Consider the following 28,000-nt stretch of genomic DNA (forward strand, 5'->3'; position numbering starts at 1 on the left):
AAGCTACAGAGATGTTAAAGGCGACGGCACGAGAAAAGTGGGCAGGGGGGCATGGGAGATTGGTAGCTAAGAAACGTGATCATGGAGACTAAGCCAGTAAAAATGATGATGGCAGAGACTGATCAACGGAACAGTGCGAATATATGTATATAGATAGCAAAAGATGAATAGACGGGTTTGACGTATGTGAACATGATGGAATTGGGAATGGTTTCGACCAAGATGGAAACAAAAATGGTAGAAAACGCGAGCCTCATTTTCCATCTTTTCTGTCATCCGTACTAAATTATAAGACAGAAGATGCCAACTTCAATTATATACGAAACTTAGCGATCATGGGGTCCGAAAATATTTTGTATTTCTTGATTGCATGGGGACCATGAGCGAATATATGGAATGAAAAAAAAATTATTTTCTATGAAAATCATAATTTATGTCAAATTTATTTACTTATTAATTTTGTAAAAAAAATTATATTTGTATCTTTTGGGAAATGATCCATGTCAATTATTTTACTCCAAATTATGTTACATAGGTATATTATCACGCTCTGAATCCAACATCCGAATCGACTGCATGATATGGCCGCATGCTCTCTCTGTTCTTAGTTGGTGGAGCGATTTGTTTGGTTAATTCCGTTAACAAATTAGACCTTAGCTTGCTAACTAGCTATGCTGATGCATCCCTCCACAGCCAACTTCTTAGAGGGACTATGGCCGCTTAGGCCACCACCAAAATTCTGTGATGTTATCCCATGCTAATGTATCCAGAGCGTAGGCTTGCTTTGAACACTTTAATTTCTTCAAAGTGACGGTACCGGAGGCATGACCCATCCAGTTAAGAACATGAGTGCATCACCGGTGAATCAACTAGCCCTGAAAATGGATGGCGCTTAAGCGCGTGACCCACATCCGACCATCGAGGCGAGCGCTAGCCCTGATAAGTAGAAGGGCGCGGCGGCCACCGCAAAACCCGGGGCACGAGTCCGAGCGGAGCGGCCACAAGGCCCAGAGAATATGCAAGGCCGGAAAATTTATTAACTGAACATTAATGATCTCAATTTATAATAAATAACAAAATTTGTACAATTACAAAATTTAATCATCCGACCGGTATCAGTAATAGTATATCAATTCAATCGTTCCTCTGTGATCCCAACCATAGCTAAATACTAAGCATCCTACAACTCTAGAAAGAAAAAAGAAAAGATAGTGTGATCAGCTTTACAGTCGAGTAAAAAATCATACACACCCACACCTTTATAAAAATAATAAATAAGAGATTATCAAATAATTATTACTTATATAAATTCAATGCCACAAAATACTATAATTATAAAACATCTATAGCAAACAGATATTTTTTAATGCAATAAATTACATCAAATAATTATCTCAAATTAGCATATGTCGAATCCGATAAGATTTAGGTTCTCAGCTTTAGACTACCACAACTATATTTTTGGCCCATGGGGGAGCATCATAGTACTATATTTCCAACCTGTGGCGAGATATCAACAATACCATATTTTCGGCCTGTGAAGAGGCATCAGCAACGTAGCTTGTCCAGAGCACACAACCTACAATTCAATTATATGCTTGTTATGTGAATATAATTCAACATCGTACTCTTTTACAAAATTCGATACACCAAGTATCAAAATCCATACAAATTAGAATCAGTAATACATGATACATTCTTTCACAAAGATCCATATATATTTAACAAATAGATATATAATAAACAATTATCACATACCACACAATGCAAAATCACTGATACACAAAATAGCTTATATATGGGTGATTCATATCTGGGAATTCTTACCTCTACCAGTTTCAGACTCGAGTACAATGAATACTGATTTACTCCTCGATCTATAAATTCAACGGCAAAGCATTCTGCTCAACACTTCTTTTTTCAAACAATTGCCCATCTACATAGCCAGATCTCAACATCGAAAAAATAATAACCACACAACGAATAGGGGCTTCGGCGTAGGCTAGAAATTGATATAGGGGAGGGCCAAAGGCCTGGGAAATGAATGCCGACAACGAACATAGCCACACAAAAGAGGGGCAGCTCAAATTCAGGCCATCAACGACGGCCTTAGGAACCCAGAGATAGGCATGGAAGAAAGGTTAAGGTGGATTACCTTGTTCCGACGTCGGATCGATGGTGTCTTATTGAGAATGCCCTACAGTAAATCAAGGAGACTTGGATGGATCTTGTCAACGATTAAGAGCGAGTGCCTCGAGTGAATACGGGAAGGGTTATTTGTAGATTGAGTCTAGGGCTCCGGTGAGCCCTATAGATTCTTTGTGGCCGGTAGAGTACGGAAAAAAGTCAGACTTTTCAAAGAATCCTACTTCTTTTGTCAAACATGTGAGGCACGTAAGGTCGATTTTTTTTTTTTTTCTTTGCTTTAAGATTCATCCGGGAAAGAAATCGGTCCCGTCGGGGTCCTTGTGTTTATAGTTCTGAGTTTAAATGAATTGGATAAAATCCATTATTTCACATCATCTCTACATGGCAGTGTCCTTCGTTGCGTGCTGACCTCTAGAGGTTCTTGTTTCGATTTGGTGACTCAATTACACCAGAAAACCTAGCGTCGGAGCCCCGAGAAATTTCATAATATCCAAAAAAAGCTATTTGGCTGCCACGAATTAGCCAGTTCTCCACTTGGGCAGTTGGCATCATTTGTTTCTTTGCTTCATAATTATTGATCCATTTGGGTACTTGCCAGGCCGCCTGCGTGACGTGCAAGGGAAAGTGAAACGAGACGACTAATAAATTCTACGGGCCCCAAATATCGTACTGCCTGCAGTGCCGGCGTGCCCTGCACTTCGTTTATCTCTTCCGTACGAGCCTTCAAGATATATATATATATTATTACCACAATATGCATGGCTCCACCTAGATCATCGGATCGGGGTTAAGGAAAGGCACCGGGGAAAGGTCGAGTTGTACTAATCGGACTTCTTAAGATCCCTCTCAAGTCTCAATCGTTTGGTTGACGACCCCATTCAGTTCTTAATAGAAATATCCTGTTTCCTTTCACGTGCATAGCTTCACCCGCGCCTCGCCTACTCTGTTCTCCACGCATGGACCCTACTGTGGTCACCGGCGATAATGCGGCCTACCCATGTCCTTCTCATCCTCATCACCACTAACAATACTGCCCGCAATAGAGCCAGCGCCTTTTCACACTTCTTGCTGCCTGGCCATTTCACTTTCTTAATCGCTCTCTCCTTTAAATTTATATCTTGCTTGCATCATTGATCATCGTCGTCGTCGCCATCCCGTTCTAATTATTTCTGGTCCAATTCCCTGTTGCTTTGTAGATCATTATCAACTTCCAAGCCACTCCCACTATGATCATCCAATGTGATTCGCTTTCCTGCAACTTCGTTTGAACCTCAAGAGAATCTAAATACAATTACCCAATGATGAGATATCAAGAAATGATGAAGTAAATTCTTGCATAAAAAAAATAATAGCTGAAACTCTATGAATTGATTCATCGAAAAACATATTTTAAGCAAATTCGATGTAAAATACAAAGAAAACTTTTTTTTTTCAACTCACATTTACAAATAGTTCTTCCAAAATTCAATTCTTCCAAGAAGAAACTTCTAATTAAAAGTTCTGTTGAGTATGTCTTGAGTTTACAACTTCTATAGATTGAGTCCAAATCGACTTAAGATACCAATTCAAGTCCAGACCAACTTAGGATACTAGTCCGAGTCGAAATCGACTTACTCTATTATATATATTTCTTTTAACCCCAAGAGAATTGAGCAATTGAGTATCCTAGAGATCGAGTATATTGGAGGCCACGATTTGTGAAGAAATCTTGTACTCTATAATCTTCAATTGTTTTTATAGTGAAGCTTTTGCATCGTCTCTGCCTATGGAAGTAGGTTAATAAATCCGAACCATATAAATATAATGTCCTCTTGTCATTCTTTTGTTTTTTCCCCTTCTTCTGTTTTACCTTCTTGTTTTGTTCTTCTTCTTGTTTGTTGCAACAAGCGGTATCAGTGCCTTGGCCCTTTCGATTGGAGTTTCGTGATGATAAGTGCAAAATTTGAAATTGGAAAGTTCAATAGCGCAAATGATTTCAGTATCTAGCATATTAAGATACGAACTCTTTTGGCGCAACAAGGGCTGTGAAAGATATCGAAGGTACGAAGTTAACGGATAGTGTATTTGATGGAGACAAGGAGAAGCTATTAGAGAAGGCACACAATATAATTCAATTATGTTCGACAAACGAGGTGCCCAGAGAAATCCTTAAAAAGAAAAGAGTGGCTAGACAATGGTTAAAATTTAGGAGTAAATGCATGACCAAGGCACTCACAAATAGATTATACTTGAAGCGTCAACTCCAGCATTTGTGCATAAAAAAAAGGTACGTCCATGAAAGATCACATAGATGAATTCAATAAAGCTATTTTGGCTTTAAGAAATATCAGTGTTTCAATTGATGATAAATATCGGACCCTTATTCTATTGTGCTCACTGTCACCTTCTTATAAGAACTTCGTTGATATCATGTTGTATAGTAGAGAGTCTCTTTCAGTTAGTGATGCAAAAGTCCATTTGATTATGTCCATTTAGACTTCCAAAGTTCCTCTCCAGTCATATCCATGAGTGGACATTGTTATTTTCTTATGTTCATTGATGTTTATTCTAGAAAGATCTGGATGTATTTTCTGAAATACAAAGATAAAGTGTTCGTCAAATTCAAACAGTGGAAAGCCTTGGTTGAAAAGTAGACAGGAAAGAAGATTAAGATGTTGAGAACTGATACTGGCTTGGAGTATTGTTCAGGTGAATTTGACAAGTTTTCCAAGAATTAAAGCATAGTGAGCCACTGCATTGTACGAGTAATACTACAGCAGAATGGAGTTCCAGAATGGACGAATAAGACACTCATGGAAAGAGCTCGTTTTATTCTCTCAATTACTAGACTCGACAAAACTTTCTAGGTTGAAGCAGTTATTACAGCATCATATATGATAAATCAGTTTCCAACGGCAATTGAGTGCAAGATTCCACATGAGGCATGGTCCGATTCCTCTGTTAATTATTTTAGCTTGAGAATATTTGGTTGCCCTGCATATATTTATGTGAATGATGGTAAACTCGAACTGAGGGCAAGAAGATGTACACTCCTAGGTTATGCAGATAGGGTAAAGAGATATAGAATATGGTGTATCGATGATTCTACATCATCCAAAATTGTTATTAGAGAAGATGTTACTTTTGATGAGTCTGCTATGTTAAATTAGAAGAAGAAATCTGTAGACAATGTAAGTATAGACCGCAAGCCAATAAACAAGTAGAGCTTGATGTTGAAGCTTTAAGAAGAGTGTCACAAAATCTTCTGAGTCGGCCTGATAAGACAAATGTAGGATTCTATACAAGATGATGCGCCACAACAACAATAGCAACAACAACAGTATAGTACTGCTACTAGCAGAAAGAGGATGCAATAGAGCTTGTTTTCTTCTTCTACAAATGTTTCAACATGGTATCAGAGCCACCGATCACCTAATCTGCCACCACCATCTTTTCTGTCATTATTGTGGCCATCGTTGTCATGTCTAGAAGTTTTGAAGGCACCTATTGCCAATCTATCAATCTCTATTCTCGAGTGAATCAACACTCAAAGATTCTTTATTTTCTACTCCTCTTTGCCACTTTTTTTCTTAGCTTCAAATCTTCAGTTGTCTCTCCTCACCATCGCGCAGCTTCTTTCTCTTCATCTCCGGTTTTATTTGCTGTCTCCAGCTCCTTCATCATCTAGTTCGAGGTCTCCTACTCCTCTTCTACAGTGCCTCTGTATGTAAGGATTGTCAACCTTTAGTTGCTTTCTCCATAAGCTCTATCCTCGCTGCAATGATTATCTTCTTTGTATCTTAAGCATGTCTTGGTTTTAGTTTGAACTTAATAACATGCTTTTCTTCCTTTGTTCCCTTTGGTCACAAGTTGGACCGTGCTGTTCCAACGAACTAAGATTACCATTCTAAGGACCACCACTTCGAGTGGGCATGGCTTTGAGCTCTCGCTCCTCCTACATCAAAGGGTACAAAGGAAAGAGACTTGGGAAAAGGTAGAGTTACACTAAGAGGACTTCTTAAGATCTCTCTTTAACACAACACCCACGTTTCTGCTTTTCTAGGTCTAAGCGCTAATTCTATATGAATATAAAGCATTCCTTAAGTATAACAGTGATTTCACCACCAACCATTCTAAGGAAAGGACGATAGAGTTTTACTTGCATTAAAAACCTATCCAAACACTTTCAGTTTCAACTTCCAATATAAAACCTTCTGCAATTAGAGGAGTATCCACTCAATGGGCCATGCCCAGACTATTTAAATACAGAAGATTTATCTTTTTCGAGGAAGGAGAAGGAGTATTCAAGAATGATAAGATACCATCCATCTCGCACGCAACAGGCCGGTTAGATCAAGAACGTACCACTGGCACGTGTGAGTGAGATTCAGTTTAGACGCTTGTTCATTCTTGACCACTCGATGTGTCGAATCCATGATCTCGAGCCCTTGATGAATGGGTTGGACCTTGACTCCACCATGTCAATCTAAATGTGTACAGCGGAACACTTGGCCTTTAGAATCAGAAATTTAAGCTCCAAAATTAAGTATATCAATGCAGACCTATTGTTCCAAACCTAAATCTAGAGCAAGTTCGATGTACATTTCCAACTATGAAGGATCCTTGTCCTCCATTCCAAAAGCTTGGACTTTTCCCCCTCAGTAGCCTTCCTCTGCTCGACAGCATGCCATCTAACTTTCAATGCTCCACGTCAGATCAAAGCGAACTACCAACCAAAACAAATATAGGGTAAAAAAAAATCAAAGGAACCTAGTGGCACCTCCGAACTATAAATGCCCACTCAGGACTTGGCAATCCTGTTCACTCATGATCACAGAAGGAGAGAGAGAGAGAGATGGGAAGGAGGCCATGCTGTTCAAAGGAGGGGCTCAACAGAGGAGCATGGACAGCTCTTGAAGACAAGATCCTGGTGTCCTACATCAAAACCCATGGGGAAGGCAAATGGAGGAGCCTCCCAAAGAGAGCTGGTGAATTTTGACAGACACCTTCTCTTGGGATTAGTGCAGAGTATTCTTCTCTGTTCCTTCTCTGCTAGCTTTCCATAAACAAGTCTCATGGCGTCAAAATGGAATGCAGGTCTGAAGAGATGTGGGAAGAGCTGCCGCCTCCGATGGCTCAACTACCTGCGTCCTGATATCAAGAGGGGCAACATATCGGAGGATGAGGAGGAGCTCATCATCAGACTCCACAAGCTCCTTGGAAACAGGTCATCCTTCCCCCAGAAACCAAGCTCCAATTTTGACTCCTTTTGTTCAACCATCAAGTTGTAACTGTAGCAGGGAGTCATAGGGGAGGATTCTTGGTTAATTACCGCATAATTAGATTCCTTATCTTATCCATAGCTAACAAAATTGATGCTAGGTACTAACAATATCTTCCACTGGATTGAGCAAAATTTTCAATAGATCCAACCTGACGATCTAATCCAAAATAGCACAAAGTATTCATACTGTCTGCGCTTTGGATCTATGTAACTGGACTCTTCATTTGGAGTTAGGATAATTAAGTTCAAATAGGTTTTTTGCTTAATTAATCTACTATTCTTTACTTTCAATTTTATGAACATGTCTTGATTTTTTTTTTTTTATTTGGAGACAATAGATGGTCTCTGATTGCAGGAAGACTGCCGGGACGAACAGACAACGAAATCAAGAACTACTGGAACACAACCTTGGGGAAGAGGGTGCATGGCCAACCAAGTCTAGATTCGAAGCCAAGATCTACGGCCAAATCCAAAGGCGAAAATCTGACGACTGGGCCGCCGGTAGCCCGCCTACCGCCTCCGACGGACCCACCCGTGATCCGAACCAAGGCTATGAGGTGCACTCGGACCTTCTGCGCTCCGGACCAACTCACATCCTCACCCCCAAACACCGACCAGCATCTAGATTTGGTGCAGAGAGAGATGAGCACTCTTTTGGTAGTACCCCAACACGAGTCTCTCGATGATCCTGGGATGGGCTCCATAGATTCTGATAAGGCTCGTCCTTTGGATTTGGATTTGTTGCAGGATATAGGCGAAGGGATTCAAGTTGGGGACAATGGAACGAGTGAAGAAGACAGCAGCACTTGCTTAGGCATGTGTTTAAATGATTCAGTGCCGTTCGATGGGACGATGCCTGAAATTTGGCTGGCAAATGAATGCTATCAGCCTGATGTCACACTGGATCTCCAATCCTTGTCTTCTCTACTAGATTCAGAAGATTTCTGGTTTTAGAGGATATCAAGATGATGAGGCTTGAGACATCTATAACACCATTGTAAAATAAATGGAGAGAGAGAGAGAGAGAGAGAGAGAGTGAGAGTGAGAGTGAGGGAGAGAGACTGATTGCATGATCTTTATGTTTGCTCGAATAAAAAAATAAGCAGCCAAAATGTTGTTTGGCTGATGTATCTCACTTATGAATGGAGCAATATTATTAAACCTTAAGTTGACATGACTTTATTATGTAAATCAAATGATTTTAACACACGATGATAACTTATGCAAGCAATAAGAAACGACTTGGATCACATAAAGACAACAAAACTTGGCCCACTCGAGATTTATGAGATCCAAATGGCTATTACAAGATATACCATCGTTGTACCACTCATTCAGAAGACACTAGCGATTTGCATATTGATCCAGATCGTCTCATTCCAGCAGGCGTTATATTTGTTTGGTCCAAATTGGCTCGGAGAGTACCTCCTCGACCACCAAACTTATTCTTCGTTTATAGATGCACGCAACCTACAAATTCTCCTATGACCTTCATTTAAAATGTGGCAATGATAAAAAAAAGAAGGGAGAGCAATTCCTAACCAAGAAAATATTTAGCTGCACTGCCAGGGATATAAGCCTCTGACAATCAATACCTTGACGAGTTAGGTCTTCTGGGACGTACACAAGCCTACAATGTAGAAACAAATTGACGCATTTCCTACCATAAAGAATAAGTGGTTTAGCTAAAGAAGTATTTGAAAGCTCTTATAAAATATTATTTTTAGAATTTTTTTTTTTGCATATATACCCTCTGAAATATAAAAAATTATATGAATACCCTCATAAAATTGCTATTTACATGTATACCCTCTTTATTTTTATTTTTTATTTTTTTTGGCATATGTACCTATACCATTTAACATTGCTAAAAAATAAATTGCTTAAAATTAAAATGACTGAAATACCCTTATAGTTAGATATATAAAAAAAAGTTATAAGAGTATACATATAAATGACAATTTTACGAAAGTATTAATGCATTTTCTCATATTTAGAGTTTTGAATAAATATCCTTACAAAGTTGTTATTTACATGTATATTCATATAAAGTTTTTTTTTGCATATTTGCCCATAAGGATATTTCAATCATTTCAATTTTAATTTGTTTATTTTTAATGGTATGAATACATATATTAAAAAAATAAAAAAAGTACATATAAAAATAAATGTTTTATTAGGATATACATGCAAGTAGTAATTTTATAAAAATATCTATACAATTTTACATATTTTGAAGGGTATGCATACAAAAAAAAAATAATTATTTTTATGGCCGTAATGAAAAGCCTGCACTACAGGTTGGCGTTCTAGTTCTTTTTCCCCTTGTTTGGTTTATTGGCGATTGAACCAAAAAGGTCCCGATCATTGGACCAGATCCCAGCTCACTGTTTCGGACAAGATCATTGTTTGGATTTTTTTTATGATCTTATATGATCTACTGTTTAGGACCAGATCATGACCCGAGATGCAAATTTTGATTCAACTGTAGGACCAAACGGGGTTGATTTCTACCGAGTCACAGTTGCATCTCCGGCGAAGCTTTCCCTACTTCACTCTTCACATTGGCTGCCAGTTCTAATAAGATGAATGGACTGCGAATTCTTTACATGCTGGCATGGTGGCATGCGATTAAAAAATATTTCTAAAATTTAGAAACAACTTTTTAATCAAACTTTACCACATCAACACCTAAAAAGGTACCTATAAAAATATACAGGCAGGGAATTCTCTCAGAGAAAAACAATGAATAGGCAGTGATTTTTTTCGCCCCCCAAAAGAAGGGTAAAAAAGAAGGAAAAAAAAGAAGACCTTAACCATACCTTTCTTTCCACATGAAATGTGAACCTGTCCCTTCTAGAATAGAATTTGTTTCTTCTATGTTTTCTGTCTTTACTTCTATGCTCTATTCGAGATTCAGTAGAACAATAATGTATACAAACAAAAATATTTAAGTTCCCGTCACTTTCAGTAATCCAATAATGGAGTCCCAGTACCAAGAAAGAAAGGGAGATATATCTAAGATGTTTCTTTTCTCTCCCTTTTTTTTATTTTGAGAAAGAGAGAGGATCCTTCAAATATAAGTTAAAATGTGATTCTTTGGATGCATCTTTAAAGAGTTCTGCAGCAAATATAATTGAAATAGATCCAGCTGACTGAAAAAAAGTAGTATTGGCATGGTTACACCATAACATAGAAAATATTCAACATTTAACAGATAGATGAAAACAATCAGTAAACTTTGAGAGCCTACAACATAGTTAATCATATCTTTATTTCTAACGTATTCTAATGGAGCCCATTCGGCCTAACTTCAAGCCGATCAAGGACGAGTGTTTGGTCAACGATGACGCTGTTTTGAGAAAGAATATACACATTATGACTACCTTTTACTTTTATTCCTTCCCTCAGATATGCGCTCTTGCTTGTCTACCATAATTCTGTGCAAAGCAATCCCCTTTTGATGGCATTCCTCATACCCCACATAATTGCTGGAACATGAACCTAAACAGAGAGATTTTTCTTGTTTCTAAGTAATCTGTAGAACAAAATACTCATTGCAGAGGAACAACCAACCTTGTGGGGTCATACCTCCAACAAAGTAATACTGATTAATTAGAGAAAGGCAAAGGGAAAAGGAACTATAAGAAATTAGCAGCATCGATTGCTCCTCCATTCTCAAGGTGATTTCCAATATTCATGCAAAATTTTGAGATTGTAGAACCTACAGTCTCATTTATTCCTTCAGAACTTCTTTATCCTAAAGGCCTTGGCTTTTCAAACTTTTCCACTTGCATGCGTAGCAGCATGGACAAGCTGGATGAATATCCAAACAGATTTCTGATAGTTCTTCACATGCGTAATGATAGAACAATTTATTCAAGCATCTTGACCATATCATTTTCATAATGTTAATCTTTCCCATTCAACTTGTAGTTGATGGTCACCACCAATCACAACATAAAAGCACCTTCATCTTTCTTCCAAGTGCACTACTTGAAGTTACACAAGAAGTTACACCTGAACCTAGACCACCCAAAATGTTTAATTTATCTTACAATTTCTCTGACAACAGAAGTGGGTTGATCCTAAGCGAAAATTTACAATTCAACAAAATTTGCAGTCCAATTAGACACAGTCTAAAGTTAGAAGAAGAAAACGGGAGGAAATAATAAATGTAAAAACATGATCATCATTGTATGTAGCGCTGCCAAGGAGCTCTGAGATTCCCAAATGATTTTAGATACAGTGATGATGCAACCATTCATGATGTGATACATATCATGGAGGTTTAATGAATTAAATCACTTCGGGTCTTCCACCCTACAGTAATGTGTTTATCATGAAGATATGTACTCTGACCCGTTCGTTAGTGTATCAGTGTCGATTCATGGGGACCAATAGTTGGCATCAACATCATGAAGCTTCTTTTCATACCATCAAATGTTGATTGAAACTCCTATGGGTCATTCATTGAAGCCTTTCTGTTGGGTTTCTCTTGATGTAACAGCCCCCTGTCAAAGATTCCTTTCCAAGCCAGCCGTTCCAAAATAAAAATTGGGACACAAATGAAGGCAGGTTACCATATAATTTTGTTTGCAGTCTAGCTGAAGTTTACAGTTTAGCTTTTAGTGTTTTTCTTTTCTTTCTTTCTTTCTTTTTCCTGCTACCAGGTTTAACTTTTAGTGTTGCCTATTATGAGTTTGGCCTAACGCTAGGAAGTGGAGAAAACCTTGGAGTCAAAAGGCTCTGGATGTAAATTATAGTACAATAAACTAAGATTCTATATATGTGAGTGTGACATGTCCGATTTTTTTATGTTTTGAAATAAATAGAAAATAAATAAATAAGAAATGTTCAAGGGTGGGTTTGAACCCCTCAACTTTATGATTTGTAGGAAAATGCGCGATGCATGAAAGGATACTTTGGGAACTGAAAATCACAAATTGGAGCCCCACCTTAAAGGTGCCAAGGAAGTTTCAATTTAATAGTAAAATAGATATAATTTTGACCAGAAAATACTAAAAACACATAAAAATAACTACCACAACAAAGGCAGGCAGAAGGTGCATGACATATCTGATGCTAACATAGAGTACCAGCTGCAATAAACAATATACTTAAATTCTTCTAATCTATTGATCAGGGCAAGAATGAAAATAAACATGCTTGTTGTGATTGGAAGGCTCCCTTATCTAAATATAAAAGAAAAATGACGAAGAAGATAAAGCATTGTATTGGGCAGGCAGTGCTGCATTCTAGAGAGAACCATCAGCCAGAGAGATTTGTAAAAAAGAAAGAGATTTGTAAGTAGTCGGTTCTTTTAACCAACTCATGCAGCTAGACTCATGCTTGAAAAAGGCAAAATTCAGATGTCTTAATTCTAAATTGGGGAACAAACTGTAATATTATTTTTCCAAAAATCAGCAGCAAAGAACAATTTAATTTGCTTCACTAAAATACGTTGTTTTAAAGTTTCCTAATGCAAGCAGCAAGTCCATTGGAGGCTCGTGACAAATAATTGACAACTGCCAAGGTAGAAAAGGAAGCAGAACCTGAGTCAGCTTCTTGGGCATAATTTCTTTGGGAAGAGGGATTATTGATAGACACGGGCATTTGCAGTGTGTCAATGGCATTTACTGTGATCAATCATGAAGGCGATTTTGGAGAAATGAACTGGTCATTGGAAAATCTGAAGCCTCTTATCGTTACATAGTTGTTCACAAGAAAGCACTCATAGAAAAGCAGAACTCCAGAGCAATATAACATAATCAAACTGTTCGGGTGCAAATAGATGACACTCGCATAATGAGAACAGAAAATTATTGTACATTAAGATAAATATGATAAGGAAATAATGTATGCCAAATGACAGTATCAGCCTCAATTTGAAGAAAGGACATCATTCTCTTGACAAGGAAAAGCATGTTGATGATTAACAAAGACGGCAATGAGCAACAATGCTAGTAACCTGAGCATGATGCAACCTCCATGGTGATGATCTGCCAAGTACAATAAAAAAGCCTGTTTTAAGACATTGATCTAAGACCTTTTCCTTATAAATTTTAAGCATCAACTTAAGGCCCTTCAATTGATACCTAGAATCAAACTTGCATCCATAGTAAGTACTGTAGGTAGTTTGGCCACAAAGGCCTTGCTTATTAACTTGAACTTCCAGCAAGCACTTTCTAACAGATTTATCACACATTTGTGAAGACTCCACAAGTTTCATAAATAAAATTTACAGGCCCTGGCCTTCAAACTCTCTTTCGTTAAACTAAAAGAAACTACAATGTGCATGGAATTCTCTACTTGCTATAATGTTTTTCATATTATCATATTGCCATGAATTGCATGTGATCATGGCTTGCAAGATCCCACATTTCATGAAAAATGAGCAATACATGCAATCCAGCGTTACACTTCTATTTCTAGGCTGCATAAAATCCTATAGGAAGCAAAATCCTAGAAGATGTGTGTAAGAGTACAAGGATCCATACCCAATTTTAAAGATGGAGATGGAATATCACCCAAGGAGAGGCCAAAAAAAGAAAATGATAGACACAGACATCTCAAAAGCCTCAACATCTATATAGAACTTGGCACCAGCTCTAAACAGAAAGCAATCACTATAATTCTCCGAAAAAAAATCCAGATCATTGTGGATCAGCATGGTTCCACTCTCTCAATGTTTCTAGCACATTGAGTGGGGAATGAAACTCCAAGCAGATGGTCGTCCATGGTTCCAAAAATCAAGCACCCTGTGTTGCAATACGTTAAAGGGAGGACCTAAATAGCCTAGCGAACTAATGATACCAATAGCTCCAAATGAAATCACGGGCAAAGAAGAAGAAGAGAAACAGTAACAAGATTTTGTGTTCACATGCTTACTATCATTTTCTGCACCCCTCTTCACTCTTCAGAGGATTATTGCTAGTTGAGACCACAACCAAAGTATCTGTTCAAATGAAACCCTTCCCCTGAAGGGTCATAAAAGTGGCATGCTTTACGCCAAGCACAAAAGGTTTCCTCATCTGCACATAAGCTATGACTGGTTAACCCAAACAGGAAATTACTATGTGGTCCCCATTTTCCAGATTTTCATCCTTAATGTTATCCATCTTTACCCTCTTAGAAAATAGCAAGATATATTGACCCATAACCTCGGATGACAATACAAAGGTTTAAGAAAAAACCAGACAAATAACAATACACTTAAAGAGCTAATGCTCTTTTAACTAAATATCGTTCAAAAGTCTAGCCAAATATTAAAGTATTGCATCTCCTACCTATGCTAGCCAAGGACTGGCATGGTATGTATACCATACCATCCCCTTTTATCACACAACATCAATTGTGATGTAACAAACTGTAACTCCATTAAATGATAAACAACTAGCAAGCTAGGATATGCTAAGGAAATCTTACTTTTCCATTTAGACTACTTTTAGATGATCTTTATTAAGATGCATGTTCAATTTCTTCCTTTAAGTTCTTCAAAAAAAATTACACAATGAAAAGCAAGATGCACAATCTCCCTAGAAGATTAAAAAATAAAGATAAGACAATAGAATTCCAGAGCAGATGAACTGGGTGATGAGTATGAAAATGTAAATGTTCAACCATGCATGGTCTCCAACTGTCAGTCACACAACCTCAAGTATTAGGTGATCAACCATTACAGACTGGTCAATCCCCCGTAACTGAAGGATCCTCTGGTTCGACATTCTATCTCTCTGGGTGCTCTTACAATCTAAGACATTTCGTTTCGCTCACCTCAATATGCAGCAAATGCAGAAGTCCAAGACCTCTTACTTTCCAATATATTACCTATCTCAATGAACTTAGACATGGTCATGTAACCAATGTTATGATCTGAAGATTTTTCCTACTTCTAGGAAGTTCAATTTTATAGGTGAATTTTAAAAACTTATCCGGCGGATATGCAGATAAGTGTCCAATAAAATAACCATCTTATAATGAATCCACACTGAGATGATCTCCTATGGTTAATTTCTGGCTTTTTTATGGATTTAAGAAAAAGGATTGAGGAACCATCTTAACCCAAAATACTTTAATGATCAGAAGAATTTAAATACATCCAAGAAGGCATAGGCCCATATGAAACTAAGTAGACACTTGGATTTTACTTGAGAAGATCGGTTTTAAAAAATAAACCCAGTCGCCTAGTGAATGAGTCCTTATGCTCTTGGTCTAGAGCCAGAAAGTTTATGCTGAACATACAGAAAGGAAAATTTTTTGGGGGGAACAAACAGTTGCTCCTTACGCCAAAACCATCCCAAATAAAAATGATGTGTTTGGGATAGTCGAGAAGCCTAAGCAAAGTCTACCTACCAGATTGTACTAGAGCCTATGACAGTAATACGCAACAAGAGAGTAATACACACCATTGCACAATATTCAACCACTGTAACATGAACAACTGTAAGTTGGAATATATAATTATGCTCCCCTTAGCCGTTTGCACCAAAACCCTTTTTTTAAACCCTTGATTCTGACGCCCTCTACATCAACAAAGTGCTAGCCAATGCAATTTCTCCTTCGCTTACTTCTATGACCAATCATAATTCACCATTGTCCAACTACTTCACTCTGCACTCCCCCTAAATTACTGGGAATCACACATCACTGTTTTCCATTTTCCTTGATCCCTTTAATACCTAATCTTTTGTCTTTTCTGTCCCTATTCGGTATCCCAATTCACAAGATGGACTACCTCGTAACCTAAGACCCCTCAAGCCTTCTACAGAAAAACAGTTCAGATCGCCTTCAATCTATTTGCACTGAATTTGAAAATAAAATACACAAGTAGTTGAAAAAAGTATGTCTTTGACAGGGTCATTTCTGACATCAGACAAAATAGAAACTTTCTTCCAAAAAGAAATCCAAAAATCAACGAAACGCAGAACTAAAAACCATTTTCTTCTGAAATGTTCAGTTATATGGAATAAGGCCTAACTTCGAGCTTATAAACTGTGAAATAATTCTAACATCTGCACTTAAAAAGGCATATCAGCTTAATTCTACTATCATATAAGAATATTTCCTTGGTCAAATGGAATAAAGATATGCTGCCGATGTGCAAAGAATGCCACAATGATGGGTCCACCAAAGCTCTGCTGCATACATGCACCATCCTGTACTGGTCTGGTGAATAACGCATCTAGGAAATCTATCACCAAGAGTCAGAAAGATTTCTCTTTTCAAACAAAGGTCTTTAGAACCTGGTGAAAGAGGAGGCACCTATATTCAGGATGGGTTTGATTATACTCATTCTTTGCAATTCTAGGAATCCATCTTGGATTAACATATTAGAAGAAATTTAAGCATATTATATTATCATAGTCACGATGATCCTTACATGACTCTTTATTATGATTGTCAATGATTTTCGAAAAAACACCAATAGCACAAATAATTAACATTCCATGAGTCAAGAAAGTATCTTTGATTTCCATATCATGATCACAAGGCCCTTCAACAGTACCATAATTAGATTCAACGATCAATTTATCAGGAATATCGAGGAAGTTTTATGCTTTTCCTCTTGTTTTAAATACTAACCAATCAATTTACAAAGGATGATTAATGAAGAAGAAGGGGATATCCTTACCTCCTTATAAATATCTGTTGAATTGTAGGAAACAATATCCAGATTCATTCTAAGGACAGGTTCCTTACAATTCCACTAGAGTAGAGATGATCACGTCCTCATCATATCAGAAGGCACAATGATTTAACAGAAAAACTCATGCCCTATATCTAAATAATATTCCATATGACATCCAATGATCAAACAACTAAAACTAACCCACCTTGTCAAAAATACAGAAAGCGGGCAGCTCCAGCAAGGACACAAATATCATTGTGAAGGAAAAGACTAAGCATGGCATATGAAAACAAGAAGTAAAGACATGAATTAACGGTTACGCCAATGGAGGAGGTCATACAACTTTGAAATCAATCATCTAAAAAGTTAAAAAAAAAGGGCAGTTAATAGTTATTTCCTTCACAAGTCATATTTTTTAAGTTATCTATGAGCACAAACTTCTTTTCCAATGTCTATCTAACTGCTATAGTTTGAACATTTATGCCACACAAATGCCGAACATCTTTCTTTTATTCTTCGGTGAATATAGAACAAGTTGTATCTATGCCTTCAATAAACACCCAACCTCAAACATCTGATCAATCATTCTACGCAACCTGCCATCTCCAAGGTCAAGGTCCTATGGAGGAGATGGCCAATCAAACTTTTGCTGACCTGGTACAAGTAGGGATGGCAATCGGGTCGAGTCAGACATAAACGGGTCGGGTCAGATGTTAAACGGGTCGGGTCAGATGTTAAACGGGTCAGAAAAGTATAAATCTGAACCCGACCTGTTTAATAAACAGGTCACCCGATCCGACCCGTTTAACCTGTTTATTAAACAATCGATTAAACAGGTCGGGTTGGTTTATGCTTACCCGTTTAACTAAATATTACTGTAAATAACCAGAAATAAAATACTCAAAATAAAAAAGGACCTTTTTCGCCCGCTACCTTCTCGGCTTCTCCCGACTCGTCCGCCGCTCCCCATCGCCACCGCCCGCTGCCTTCTCCCGACTCGTCCGCCGCTCCCCATCGCCGCCGCCCGCTGCCTTCTCCCGACTCGTCCGCCGCTCCCCATCGTCGCCGCCCGCTGCCTTCTCCCGACCCATCCGCCGCTCCCCATCGTCGTCGCCCGCTGCTTTCTTCCGACCCATCCGCTACTCCCCATCGTCGCTGCCCGCTGCCTTCTCCCGACCCATCCGCTGCTCCCCATCGCCGCCTCCTCCACAGCAGCGCGGCTGGTCCCAGCGCAGGCCCACTCCTCCCAATCCGAGCTTCCGTCTGCCCAGCCGAAGCGGATGAGGACCTTCTCCATCTACCACTGGAAGCCTGGAACCCCGACGATCCCTCCACGCCTCGGCTCCAGAGCTACGAGATCGATCTCGCCGAGTAGATGGAGACCGTCCTCCGGATCGCGAAACCCTTGAGTTGCTACGCCGTTACCTCCATCACAGTCCGTGGGCTTGCTTGGGTCCCTGCTGTGGTCGCCATTGACGAGGAGGCGGAAGTAGTCGGCAAGGGGGAGGAGAGGCGAGGGGAGGGTGGAGGCGAAGAATCCGGAGAGGGCAGAGGCGGAGGTCCGGACGAGAGGCGAGGGGAGGGCGGAGGTGAAGAATCCGGAGAGGGTGGAGGAGAGGGGAGACCGGGAGTCAGGAGTCGGAAGAGGGACACTGAGGGGTGAAATTGAAATAGAATCGGGGAAATCCCTAGGGAGAAAGGAGAAGTCGCGGTGAAATTGGGCCGAGCAGCGTGCGGGCCTTTTTTGGGCCAAAAATTTGATCCACCTATATTAAACGGGTTAAACGGGTTAAGCGGGTCAGACATCTAAAATCCGTATCCGACCTAATTAATAAACAGGTTAAACGGGTCAACCTGTTTACGATCCGAACCTGTTTAGGCCAAACCTAAACCTGTTTATGACGGATCGAACACGGATCGGGTTGGCGGGTCAGATCATATTTTGCCACCCCTAGGTACAGATCAGGTAGTGGGATACCATCCCATAAGGACGTGATCTAAGCAAATAAAACCAAAAACTAAGCAATGTAAAGGGGATTCATGTGAAAGATAACTCAAGAAGTATATAGCTAGGAGCTTAACTATCAATAGCAAGTTCCTTGCATTAGTGAGGGAAAGCCTTACAACTAGCACTTTTGGCAAATGATATGGCACGCAATAGGAAGCTGCTGGATACTCCGTTTTTGATGCAGTAGTCATATTAGTTACATACGATATATCCTTGCATACCGCATATGGTCCAAGAACATGTATAATACTCCTAACAAGTATTTCTTTTTTTTTAAAAAAAAGTTATTTGATACTTCTCCAATACATTCTGATACCTTCCAAATACTCCCGAACTACCTTAGGATGAGGGAAAAGTTTCTTTTTCTTCTTCTTTTCTTTTCTTGTTCTTTTTGACAAACATGATAGATCTCCTAAGACAACTCATCTTTTAGAATTTTCCTTTTTGTTGAATATCTTTTTATGAAGCATGAACATGATATTCTGATAACTTAGTATACTTAAATACTATCATGTACTAGCCATGGAATATCCATATCCCATACATGTGTCTCCACTTCATCGGACACATACGTAGCACTCAAAGTTGACAGACTTTGCTTAGAGGTTGAAGCTATAAAACCTTATGTTCAAGAGAAATTGCTTATGGATTTTGGCGAGAAATACACTACTTTCAAAACAATTATTATATGATACTAAAACAAAACTACCATGTGATACAGGACAGTAGACTCTACAATTATAAATAGTAATTAGTGTAAACAGCAGATACCAGGCTTTTTTAGCCTAATGGTTCATGGAGTAGTTTCAAAAGCATTATTTTTATACATTCCTATCCCCATAACTCAACGCCTCTCTTGGATGGCTTTATAGATTTTTTGTTCTCTTGCAGTCCAGAGTAAAACAGATTCGTTCAGAAGCTACATATTTCAATACAAAATCTTGCTCAAATTTATGCCTGACAATCAAATTCAAGCTTTCCCTATAGACACAAATCATAAATTTTATTTTTCCATTAAGTATGAATTTGTTAGCATGTCCAAAGACTAAAAGGCCTCATATTCAACCAGGAAATATCACAAAGCACTAACATACTGATATCATAAAATTAAACTCCGTAATCATAAAACAAAGGCAACCATTATAGCTCACAAACAACATATGATGACTATCATGGATTCACAGTTCTCAAGCAGTATAGTACTGAACAGCAGTAAAACAAGACCACAAAAAATAGAAAATTTCTTCATCCTTGTTCTGAACTTTCAATAACTGATTCACATGAAGTATATCTTATTTCCCTCTTTATTCTTCATATGAACCCAAATTCATTACAAAATTCAAAATTGTTCGAGCTACTAGCAGAGTCCGCTATTTATAATTTTGCAATATTCAAGTCATCAACTTTCCACCCAAAACAAAGAAGTAGAAGAATATGGAGATAAGATGAACCTTTTTAAGGGAATCCATTAAAGGCTAGCAGCCGGCGGGGCCGGGACCACGAAATCAACGACGATGAGGCTCTCAAGCAGCGGCCTCACCTTTTCCTTATGCGCCTCCACAGCCTCATTCCCTTCCCCGTCCATTGCATCGAGCTCCTCCAACCCCGGGAACACCGATAGAAACTCCACGGAGTACCCCTTGGCCCTCGCCGGCGAGAAGTTCTCCCCGTAGCTCACCTGCCAGGCAGACGGGGCGGCCCCTTTGGCCCCTTGGATCGCGGTCAGGAGCTCCGCCGCCGCCGCCCCCTCCTTGGGCTTCGCCAGGGTCAGCCGCATCGCTGACCCCGGTGGCGGCGCCGGTCCGTCGAGGTCAGCGACCCAGTCGACGGCCATGATGTTGTCACAAATGGGGAGGACGTGTTCCTTGACGACTGCCTGGTGAGCGGGGTGGGCGGAGTAGGCGGCGAGGTCGGGCTTGGAGCGGTAGCGGCTGTGGAGGAGGTGGGTGAAGCCGGCGGCGGTGGCAGCGGCGGAGCGGTTACGGAGGATGGGCCCCGCGGCGAGGTGGGAGACGATGTCGAGGGAGACAAGGGACCGGAGATTGGAGATCATGGCGTCGATCTTGGAGGGATCGGTGGAATCGCGGACCTTAAAGAGGACTACGTGCTCAACAGTGGTACAGGCGGCGGCGGCCATCTTTGTGGCGGCAGAGTAGGCGGCAGAGGCGGCGGGGGCGGCGGAAAGGATTAGGGAGGGGCGGGCCGGAGAGGGAGGTGAGAATAAGGAAGGGGGGGAAAGGCAGGAGGGGAAGAGAAGAGATTTGAAGGGGGCGTAGGGGCGGTGAAGACACTGGAGGGTTTTCAGACTCAGCATCTCGGTTCGAAGTGGCCTTCTCGTCGACTCAAGTGTGGGGCGCTCGTTGGAAATTTGACGGCAAAGGTGGTGCAGGTTAGTGTGTGGATGTTCCGCAGGGATTGTAACTTCGTTTCGGTTTCCCAGATGCACGAACCTGCTGGATCCTTGCAGATCAATTTGCAGCAAGCATGAGTGCTTTTTTGGTAAACATTATTGGGAGTTAGTGTAAAAATCTTTAATAAAAAATTTTAAAATTTAATAGAGCAGCATTTACCATGTCTTGTGAATGATTGTGTGACGACATTTCACCTAAAAAAATCATTTTGCTAATGAAAAACATTTAATTAAATTAAACACTTTTTGTATTATTTTTTTGTCATCTTTGAGTGAATGAAGATGTTCTCTTTTTTTTTTCCCTCCGTATTACTTCATTTCGTTGGGACTATTACAATCTAAAATTATGCACAATCTCGCCTATTATAATGTATAATATTGGATATCACAGCTACCACATATTGCATGCACAATTTTGGTATAATATCACAGTTGTCATATATTGCATGTACAATTTTAGTATGATATCTCAGATCAATCTCCAAAAATCATAAATCTTGGTATGATATCACAGCTGCCACATATTTAATGCACAATTTTGGTACGATATTACAGATCAATCTCTCAAAATTATAAGAATTAATTGTCATATTCAAAATTAATATTTATATTAAATAATAGAATTTTGCTATTGTATTATACTATATCTGATCTCTAGTATCTTTTCTATAATCATGAAAATTTATTGTTGCATTCTACTAAATCTGGAGGGTCAATTTGTATATAAAGCACATCGGTGCTATGAACAGATATGTCCAATACAAATTTTTTATAGTATCAAAGCAGGTTTTTTCTTGATCAATTAACCCCTCTTTCTTAGTCTCCTGTCATCCTCTCGGTGTTTGTTTTCCTTAGCCCTCCATTCTCTATTTTATAATCATGGCTTCTTCTATTGTTATTTCTAATCCTAGTGCTGATTTAACGTCATCATTCTTTCTTTACCACTCAAATAGCCCAAGCACGATACTGGTCTCTCAAGTCTTCACTGGTGATAATTATCCTCTATGGAGACATGCCATGAAGACTACTCTCTTAGCTAAGAATAAAATTAGCTTTATTGATGGCTCGCTTAAAAAGCCTAATAAAAGTTCAGCAACACTTGATGCATGGCCACGTTGCAACACAATGGTGCTTTTCTGAATTTGGAACGCAGTCCAAAAAGATCTTTTGAGTAGCCTAGTCTATTTTGAAACTGCAAAAGAGGCATGGGAAGATCTAGAGAGGTGCTTTTTCTCATGATAAGGCTGCCCAAATCTATCGTATCAAATGTGATATCTCAATGCATATTCAAAATCAATCATCTGTTGCTTTTTATTTTACCTACTCGACCTTCATCCACTTCTAATCATGATTCCATCGAACCAGTTAATCTTTTTGAAACATTCGTCGATCCACCTCCAAAACGCTCCACAAGGATCTGACATCATCCCCAATGGCTTTAAGATTTTCAGTGCTCTCAACTTTCATCCTTTTCTTGCCCATACCAAAACAACCTTGGGACAGGTACTAAGTATCTACTCCAAAATTATCTTTTCTTTGATAAATTCTCCAGCTCTCATCGTGCTTTTCTAGCTTCTATTTTCTCTTATCAGGAATCCAAGTTCTTTTCCTCAACAATGAAACATGCTCACTTGCTTGATGCTATGGTCGATAAAATTAAGGCCTTAAAGTTTAATCACACTTAGACCGTGATGCCACTTCCACCAAGCAAACATACCATCGGATTCAAATGGATATATAAGATCAAATACAAGTCCGATAGTAGTATTGAATGGTATAAAGCAAGGCTTGTTGTTAAAGGCTACACTCGCGCTAAAAGTCTAGATTACCATGAAACATTCGCTCCTATTGCCAAATTGGTCGCAGTTCGTTGTCTTATTGCAATTGCAGCCACCAAACAATGGCATCTGTAGTAGCTTGATGTCAATATTGCCTTCCTCCATTGTGATTTACATGAAAAAGTTTACATGCAACTGCTACCAGATTTTTCTCGAAAGGGGGACAAAAGAGAATAGTTAGTCTGTCGCCTCAACAAATTTTTATATCGTCTTAAACAAGCCTCTCGTAATTGATTTTTCAAATTCTCCACTACACTACTTCTGGCTGATTTCACTCAATCAATTATCGATCATTCACTCTTTACCCTTAAATCCAAAGGCAACATCACCATTATGCTTGTTTATGTTGATGATATACTCATTACTCGCAATGATCCTTCTTCCATTGCTTCCATTAAATCTTTTCTCTAAGATCAATTTCGAATTAAAGTTGTTGGCACACTTAAATACTTTCAGGGCATTGAAGTTGCACGTTCCAGTAAAAGTATTTTTCTCTCTCAACAGAAATATACCTTAGATATTCTTAGATGCAGTTGTTCTAGATGCTAAACCAGAACACACCCGATGGAGCAAAATTTTAAGTTATCACCTGATGTTGGCGAACCTTTATATGATCCAAGACTATACAAACGCTTAATAGGTCGTTTGATCTATCTCACAATCACTCGTCTATATATTACTTTTGTTGTCAATCTTCTAAGTCAATTTTTGCAGGCACCACGCCAACCCCATATGGATGTTGCTTTTCAAGTCTTAAGATACCTCAAATCCTACTCTTGCTTTGGTATCCTCATGCATGCTTTGAACAACTTTCATCTCAGTGCTTATTGTGATGTTGATTGGGCAACTTGTTCTACTACTCGCCGTTACAAGTTATTGCTGTTTTTTTGGTAATTATCCTATCTTTTGGCAAACAAAGAAACAAAGTACTATTTTTCGCTCCACCACCAAAGCTGAGTATCGATCAATGGCCTCTACCACTTGTAAATTAGTCTAACTCAAAATTCTACTCTCTAACTTGGTTATTTACCACCCTCAACCTATGTCTCTCTATTGTGATAACCAAGCATCACTTCATATTACTACCAACCCTGTATTTCATGAGCGGACAAAATATACTGAAATAGATTGTCATGTCATTCGACAAAAACTACAAGCAGACACAATCCATACCAAGTTTCTTCGAAGTGACAACCAGCGTGCTGATATTTTTACAAAGACTTTGGGTTGTGATCATTTTTTTATCTGCTAAGCAAGTTAGGTATTGTAGATCTACACATACTAACTTGAGGGGGAGTATTACATCTTAGAATTATGCACAATCTCGCCTATTATAGTATATACGATATTGGATATCATAGCTGCCACATATTACATACACAATCTTGGTATGATATTATAGCTACCACATATTGTGTGCACAATCTTAGTATGATATCTCAGATCAATCTCTGAAAATCATGGGATCTGATTGTTATATTCAAAATTAGTATTTATATCAAATTATAGAATTTTGCTATTATATTATACTATATCTGATCTCTAGTATCTTTTTCATAATCATGAGATTTTATTATTGTATTCTACTATATCTGGGGGCTCAATTTGTATGTAAAGCACATTAGTGCTATGAACAGGACAAGCAATTCAAATCATATGTCCAATACAAATTCTTCAGTGGCTAGTCTTATATTAAACAAATATGTTGTATAATTCAGTTTTAGTTCTTAAGAGAGCAAGATATTTTCTGAAATTAGGATGTATATATTAAAGAAAAAAAAATAAAACTTATAATCAAATCAAAAATCATAAAGTTACAATCGACTATATAACACGTTATAGACATTGTAAATGCCGTAAGGTTGTAAGAAAGATCATGTTCATAGCCCAAGTAGTATTTCAAAGTAAATACTAAGGCAGCATTTTTCAAGTCAGATGCACTTGGAACAAGCACTACAAGAAAAAGGGGCTTTGGCGACGGCGGAGGGTGTCCTGGGCCTGGGGGAGCTGGTGGAGGTCGTCGAGGGAGGTGTGGAGGAGCTCGATCCGGGAGAGGCCGGCGCAGATCCAGTCCGGGGAGCCGGACTCCGGCTCCGGGCGGGACTGCCAGGACCGGAGGGCGCGGATCTCGTCCTCGAGCGAGGCGATAAGGCTTCGACGATCTACTTCACGGTCAGCGGGACGACGCCCTGAGCCCCGCGAATCTGAGATTGAGAGCATGATCGAGAACAAGGATTCAGAGGTCGAGACATCGAGATCGCGATCTCTACAGAGAGAGAGAGAGGCGATGGGTACCTTGGCGGGGGAGAAGGAGGAGGGATCGGGGGCCTGGGTGGCCTGAGAAGGCATGAAGCCGACGCCGGAGAAGAGGGAAGAAGCTCCATCGAACTGTCTATGAAGCATGGCCGCTCTCTCTCTTTCTCTCTCTCTCTCGCTTCTTGAAAGGGATCTGATCGAGAATTGGGAGGGGGTTAGAGATTTGTAAGGGAGGGGGTTTGAGGGATCGGGAAGGGGGAGGGGATTTGTAGAGAGGAGGGGGGAGGGGGCGAGCGGCGGAGAGAGAAGGGGAGGAGGGCAGCTGGATGGGTTAGGGATCGGGAGAAATTTGCAGCGAGGAGGGGGAGGAGGGATAATAGCCTCCGACGACGCTTTAGAAAGCGTCGTCGGGAAGAGAGAGAGAGAGAGAAAAAAAGGAAGATGGCTTCGGTTGGGGGAGTTGGCTTTCACGTCGACCCAAGCTACACCTTTATCTACAACGGCTTCCGACGACGCTTATAAGCGTCGGCGGAACCTTATAATTTTCGCGAACTTACTGACGCTTTTTAAAAACGTCGGCAAATTTTGGCGCTTAGCAAAAATTACCGACGCTTCTATTTAGCGTCGGCAGACAAAAGTCGGAAAAGTTAGTTTTTCCTGTAGTGAAGAAGTTGTCCTACGTGGGTTTAGGTTGCATTATTTGTAAGAAAAAAAAAAGTAGAACTACCTTCACGATATCAACTATTAGATCGCATCTCGCCTAGTTTTCAAAGCACTCTAAATTTTTGTTGCAGCTTCCTGATCTCGAAATAGCTATCGTGCGATCCGATAGTTCAGGTCACGAAGAAGGGAAAAAAAAAAGGTGAATCATTATTTCGCGCGGAAGATACAACTCGAACGTCTCTCCCTCTCATTCCTTCTCTCTTCACTCCTTTTCTCGTGTTCCTTTCTCTTCCCCTGTTGATGAAATCCATTCAGCGCCTGCTAGTCTTTACTTCCCTTCTCTCTCTCGCCCCGCCCCCATCCCCCGTGTCATGTGCAAGACTTCCTAACTTCTCTTTCTCTCTTCCCTCTCTCATGTCGTGAAACCTTGAAGTCCTCTTTGATGGTAATTTCCCCCACAATTCTCCCAACCTTTGGTTACATGAGGGAGATAAGTCTTTAGAACAGTCAAAGATATTCAATAGACTCTTCAAGGTTCAGCAGTGCATTATCTGTGGTCTCACCCAGCCACGTACAAATTACTGAGCAAGAAATTAGATGATCATAAATGTATATGCTTCAGGAAGCCAAGGTCATCTAGCTATTGCAGGGAGACACCACCTAGATCTTCTAATTTCCACTGAAGGGTGTATGCCCATTTGATCCATCTAAGGCACTACCATGGATTGAATGACAATATAGATCTGCATTTGGTTCAAGTTTCATTTATAAAGCTCATCCATAGTATTCCCATCACACACACACACAGACCACCTAGATCTTTAATTTCCACCGAAGGGTGTATGCCCATTTGATCCATGTAAGGCACTACCATGGATTTAATAACAATATAGATCTGTATTTGGTTGAAGTTTTAATTTATAAAGCTCATCCATAGTTTTCCCATCACACACACACACACACACACACACACACAGAGATTTGTTTTAATTTCTAAGTTGCAAAAGCTGACCTTATGGAAGGTCCAAATGTTGTACTCTAGATGTTCTTTCTATTTGTGGTTTTTCTGTTATCAAGCATCGGCTAGTCACCACATTTTTGTTCAAAGTCCTTAAAGTTGGCTTTGTCTATTAAGCCTGCAACTTTTGGTTATCTTAGTTATGTTTCTGATCAGCTTGTATACCTTCTCATCCAGATTTATATATATATATTTTTTTGGTATAAATGTAATCTATCTTATTGATCATTCTCTACAAATATGCGGCTCTTATGGTAATGGATGGGGTTCTTAATGCTCCAAGAATTGTAGATATTCTTGGCTTGAAACTTAAATTCTTCTTCTTTGAGTATACGTGTATGATGTACTTTTTTCACATAAAAGGAATTTATACATTTTAAGTTCATTATTTTCACCGAAGATAACAAGTTTCATCTAGATAGTGAAAAGAGATTTGGGGTCAACATCTCTACTAAGAAATTCAAAGATCCTACTTGATCACAGTTACTTGAGAAAGCACTAAAAGTGTGGTGAATGGACTCATCCTGAAAAATAGAAGACATGATACATCTTTCTGTGTCCAAAACCATCCGTTTGATTGATATACTGTTGTCTTCATTTATTCTTCACTTTCTATGTACAATGTTGACACATATTTAGTTTTACAAGTGTCATTTTGTTGATTTTTCTAATTGTGTTATCCAAGTGAGAACAGTGATGCCAACTAATTTTGTGATATATATGCAGACTTGATCTTGATTTGCAAGAGAAAATAATGGAAGTGAA

The 28,000-nt window shown here is 39.3% G+C and overlaps 2 protein-coding genes across 5 annotated transcripts; one reads left to right on the plus strand and one right to left on the minus strand.

The window, feature by feature from the left end:
* Positions 1–1,032: 1,032 nt before the first annotated feature.
* On the minus strand, positions 1,033–21,396 carry LOC103712661 (stress-response A/B barrel domain-containing protein UP3). Of its 3 annotated transcripts, none has more exons than XM_089924469.1 (2): positions 20,502–21,396; positions 1,033–1,579 (listed from the first exon to the last, which is right to left on the minus strand). In XM_089924469.1, the coding sequence occupies exon 1, from the start codon at positions 21,362–21,364 to the stop codon at positions 20,519–20,521; it is 846 nt and encodes a 281-aa protein (XP_089780595.1). In that variant the 5' UTR covers positions 21,365–21,396; the 3' UTR covers positions 1,033–1,579; positions 20,502–20,518. The 3 variants fall into 3 exon arrangements, with proteins under 3 accessions (XP_089780595.1, XP_088557847.1, XP_008797470.3); XM_088701721.2 differs by lacking the exon at positions 1,033–1,579 and adding an exon at positions 9,671–10,915; XM_008799248.6 differs by lacking the exon at positions 1,033–1,579 and adding an exon at positions 13,149–13,413 and having other exon boundaries at positions 20,502–21,395.
* LOC103712648 (transcription factor MYB1-like) lies at positions 6,817–8,585 on the plus strand. 2 transcript variants are annotated; one of them, XM_008799238.6, is made up of 4 exons: positions 6,817–7,115; positions 7,225–7,354; positions 7,750–8,068; positions 8,159–8,585. In XM_008799238.6, the coding sequence occupies exons 1-4, from the start codon at positions 6,983–6,985 to the stop codon at positions 8,363–8,365; spliced, it is 789 nt and encodes a 262-aa protein (XP_008797460.4). In that variant the 5' UTR covers positions 6,817–6,982; the 3' UTR covers positions 8,366–8,585. The 2 variants fall into 2 exon arrangements, with proteins under 2 accessions (XP_008797460.4, XP_008797452.4); XM_008799230.6 differs by having other exon boundaries at positions 7,750–8,585.
* Positions 21,397–28,000: the final 6,604 nt, after the last annotated feature.

Source organism: Phoenix dactylifera, chromosome 7 (assembly GCF_051530095.1).
Source record: "Phoenix dactylifera cultivar Ajwa chromosome 7, Ajwa_hap1_PhDact_Kaust_v1.1, whole genome shotgun sequence".
Classification (NCBI taxonomy): Eukaryota; Viridiplantae; Streptophyta; class Magnoliopsida; order Arecales; family Arecaceae; genus Phoenix; species Phoenix dactylifera.

What these genes read in the sequence shown, in the direction of transcription:
- LOC103712648 (XM_008799230.6), top strand. Translation starts at nt 6,983, where the DNA reads ATGGGAAGGAGGCCATGCTGTTCAAAGGAGGGGCTCAACAGAGGAGCA. An exon ending in GAGCCTCCCAAAGAGAGCTG is followed by an intron (nt 7,116 to 7,224) that starts GTGAATTTTGAC and finishes AATGGAATGCAG; the next exon opens with GTCTGAAGAGATGTGGGAAG. An exon ending in CACAAGCTCCTTGGAAACAG is followed by an intron (nt 7,355 to 7,749) that starts GTCATCCTTCCC and finishes TGGAGACAATAG; the next exon opens with ATGGTCTCTGATTGCAGGAA.
- LOC103712661 (XM_089924469.1), bottom strand. Translation starts at nt 21,364, where the DNA reads ATGCTGAGTCTGAAAACCCTCCAGTGTCTTCACCGCCCCTACGCCCCC.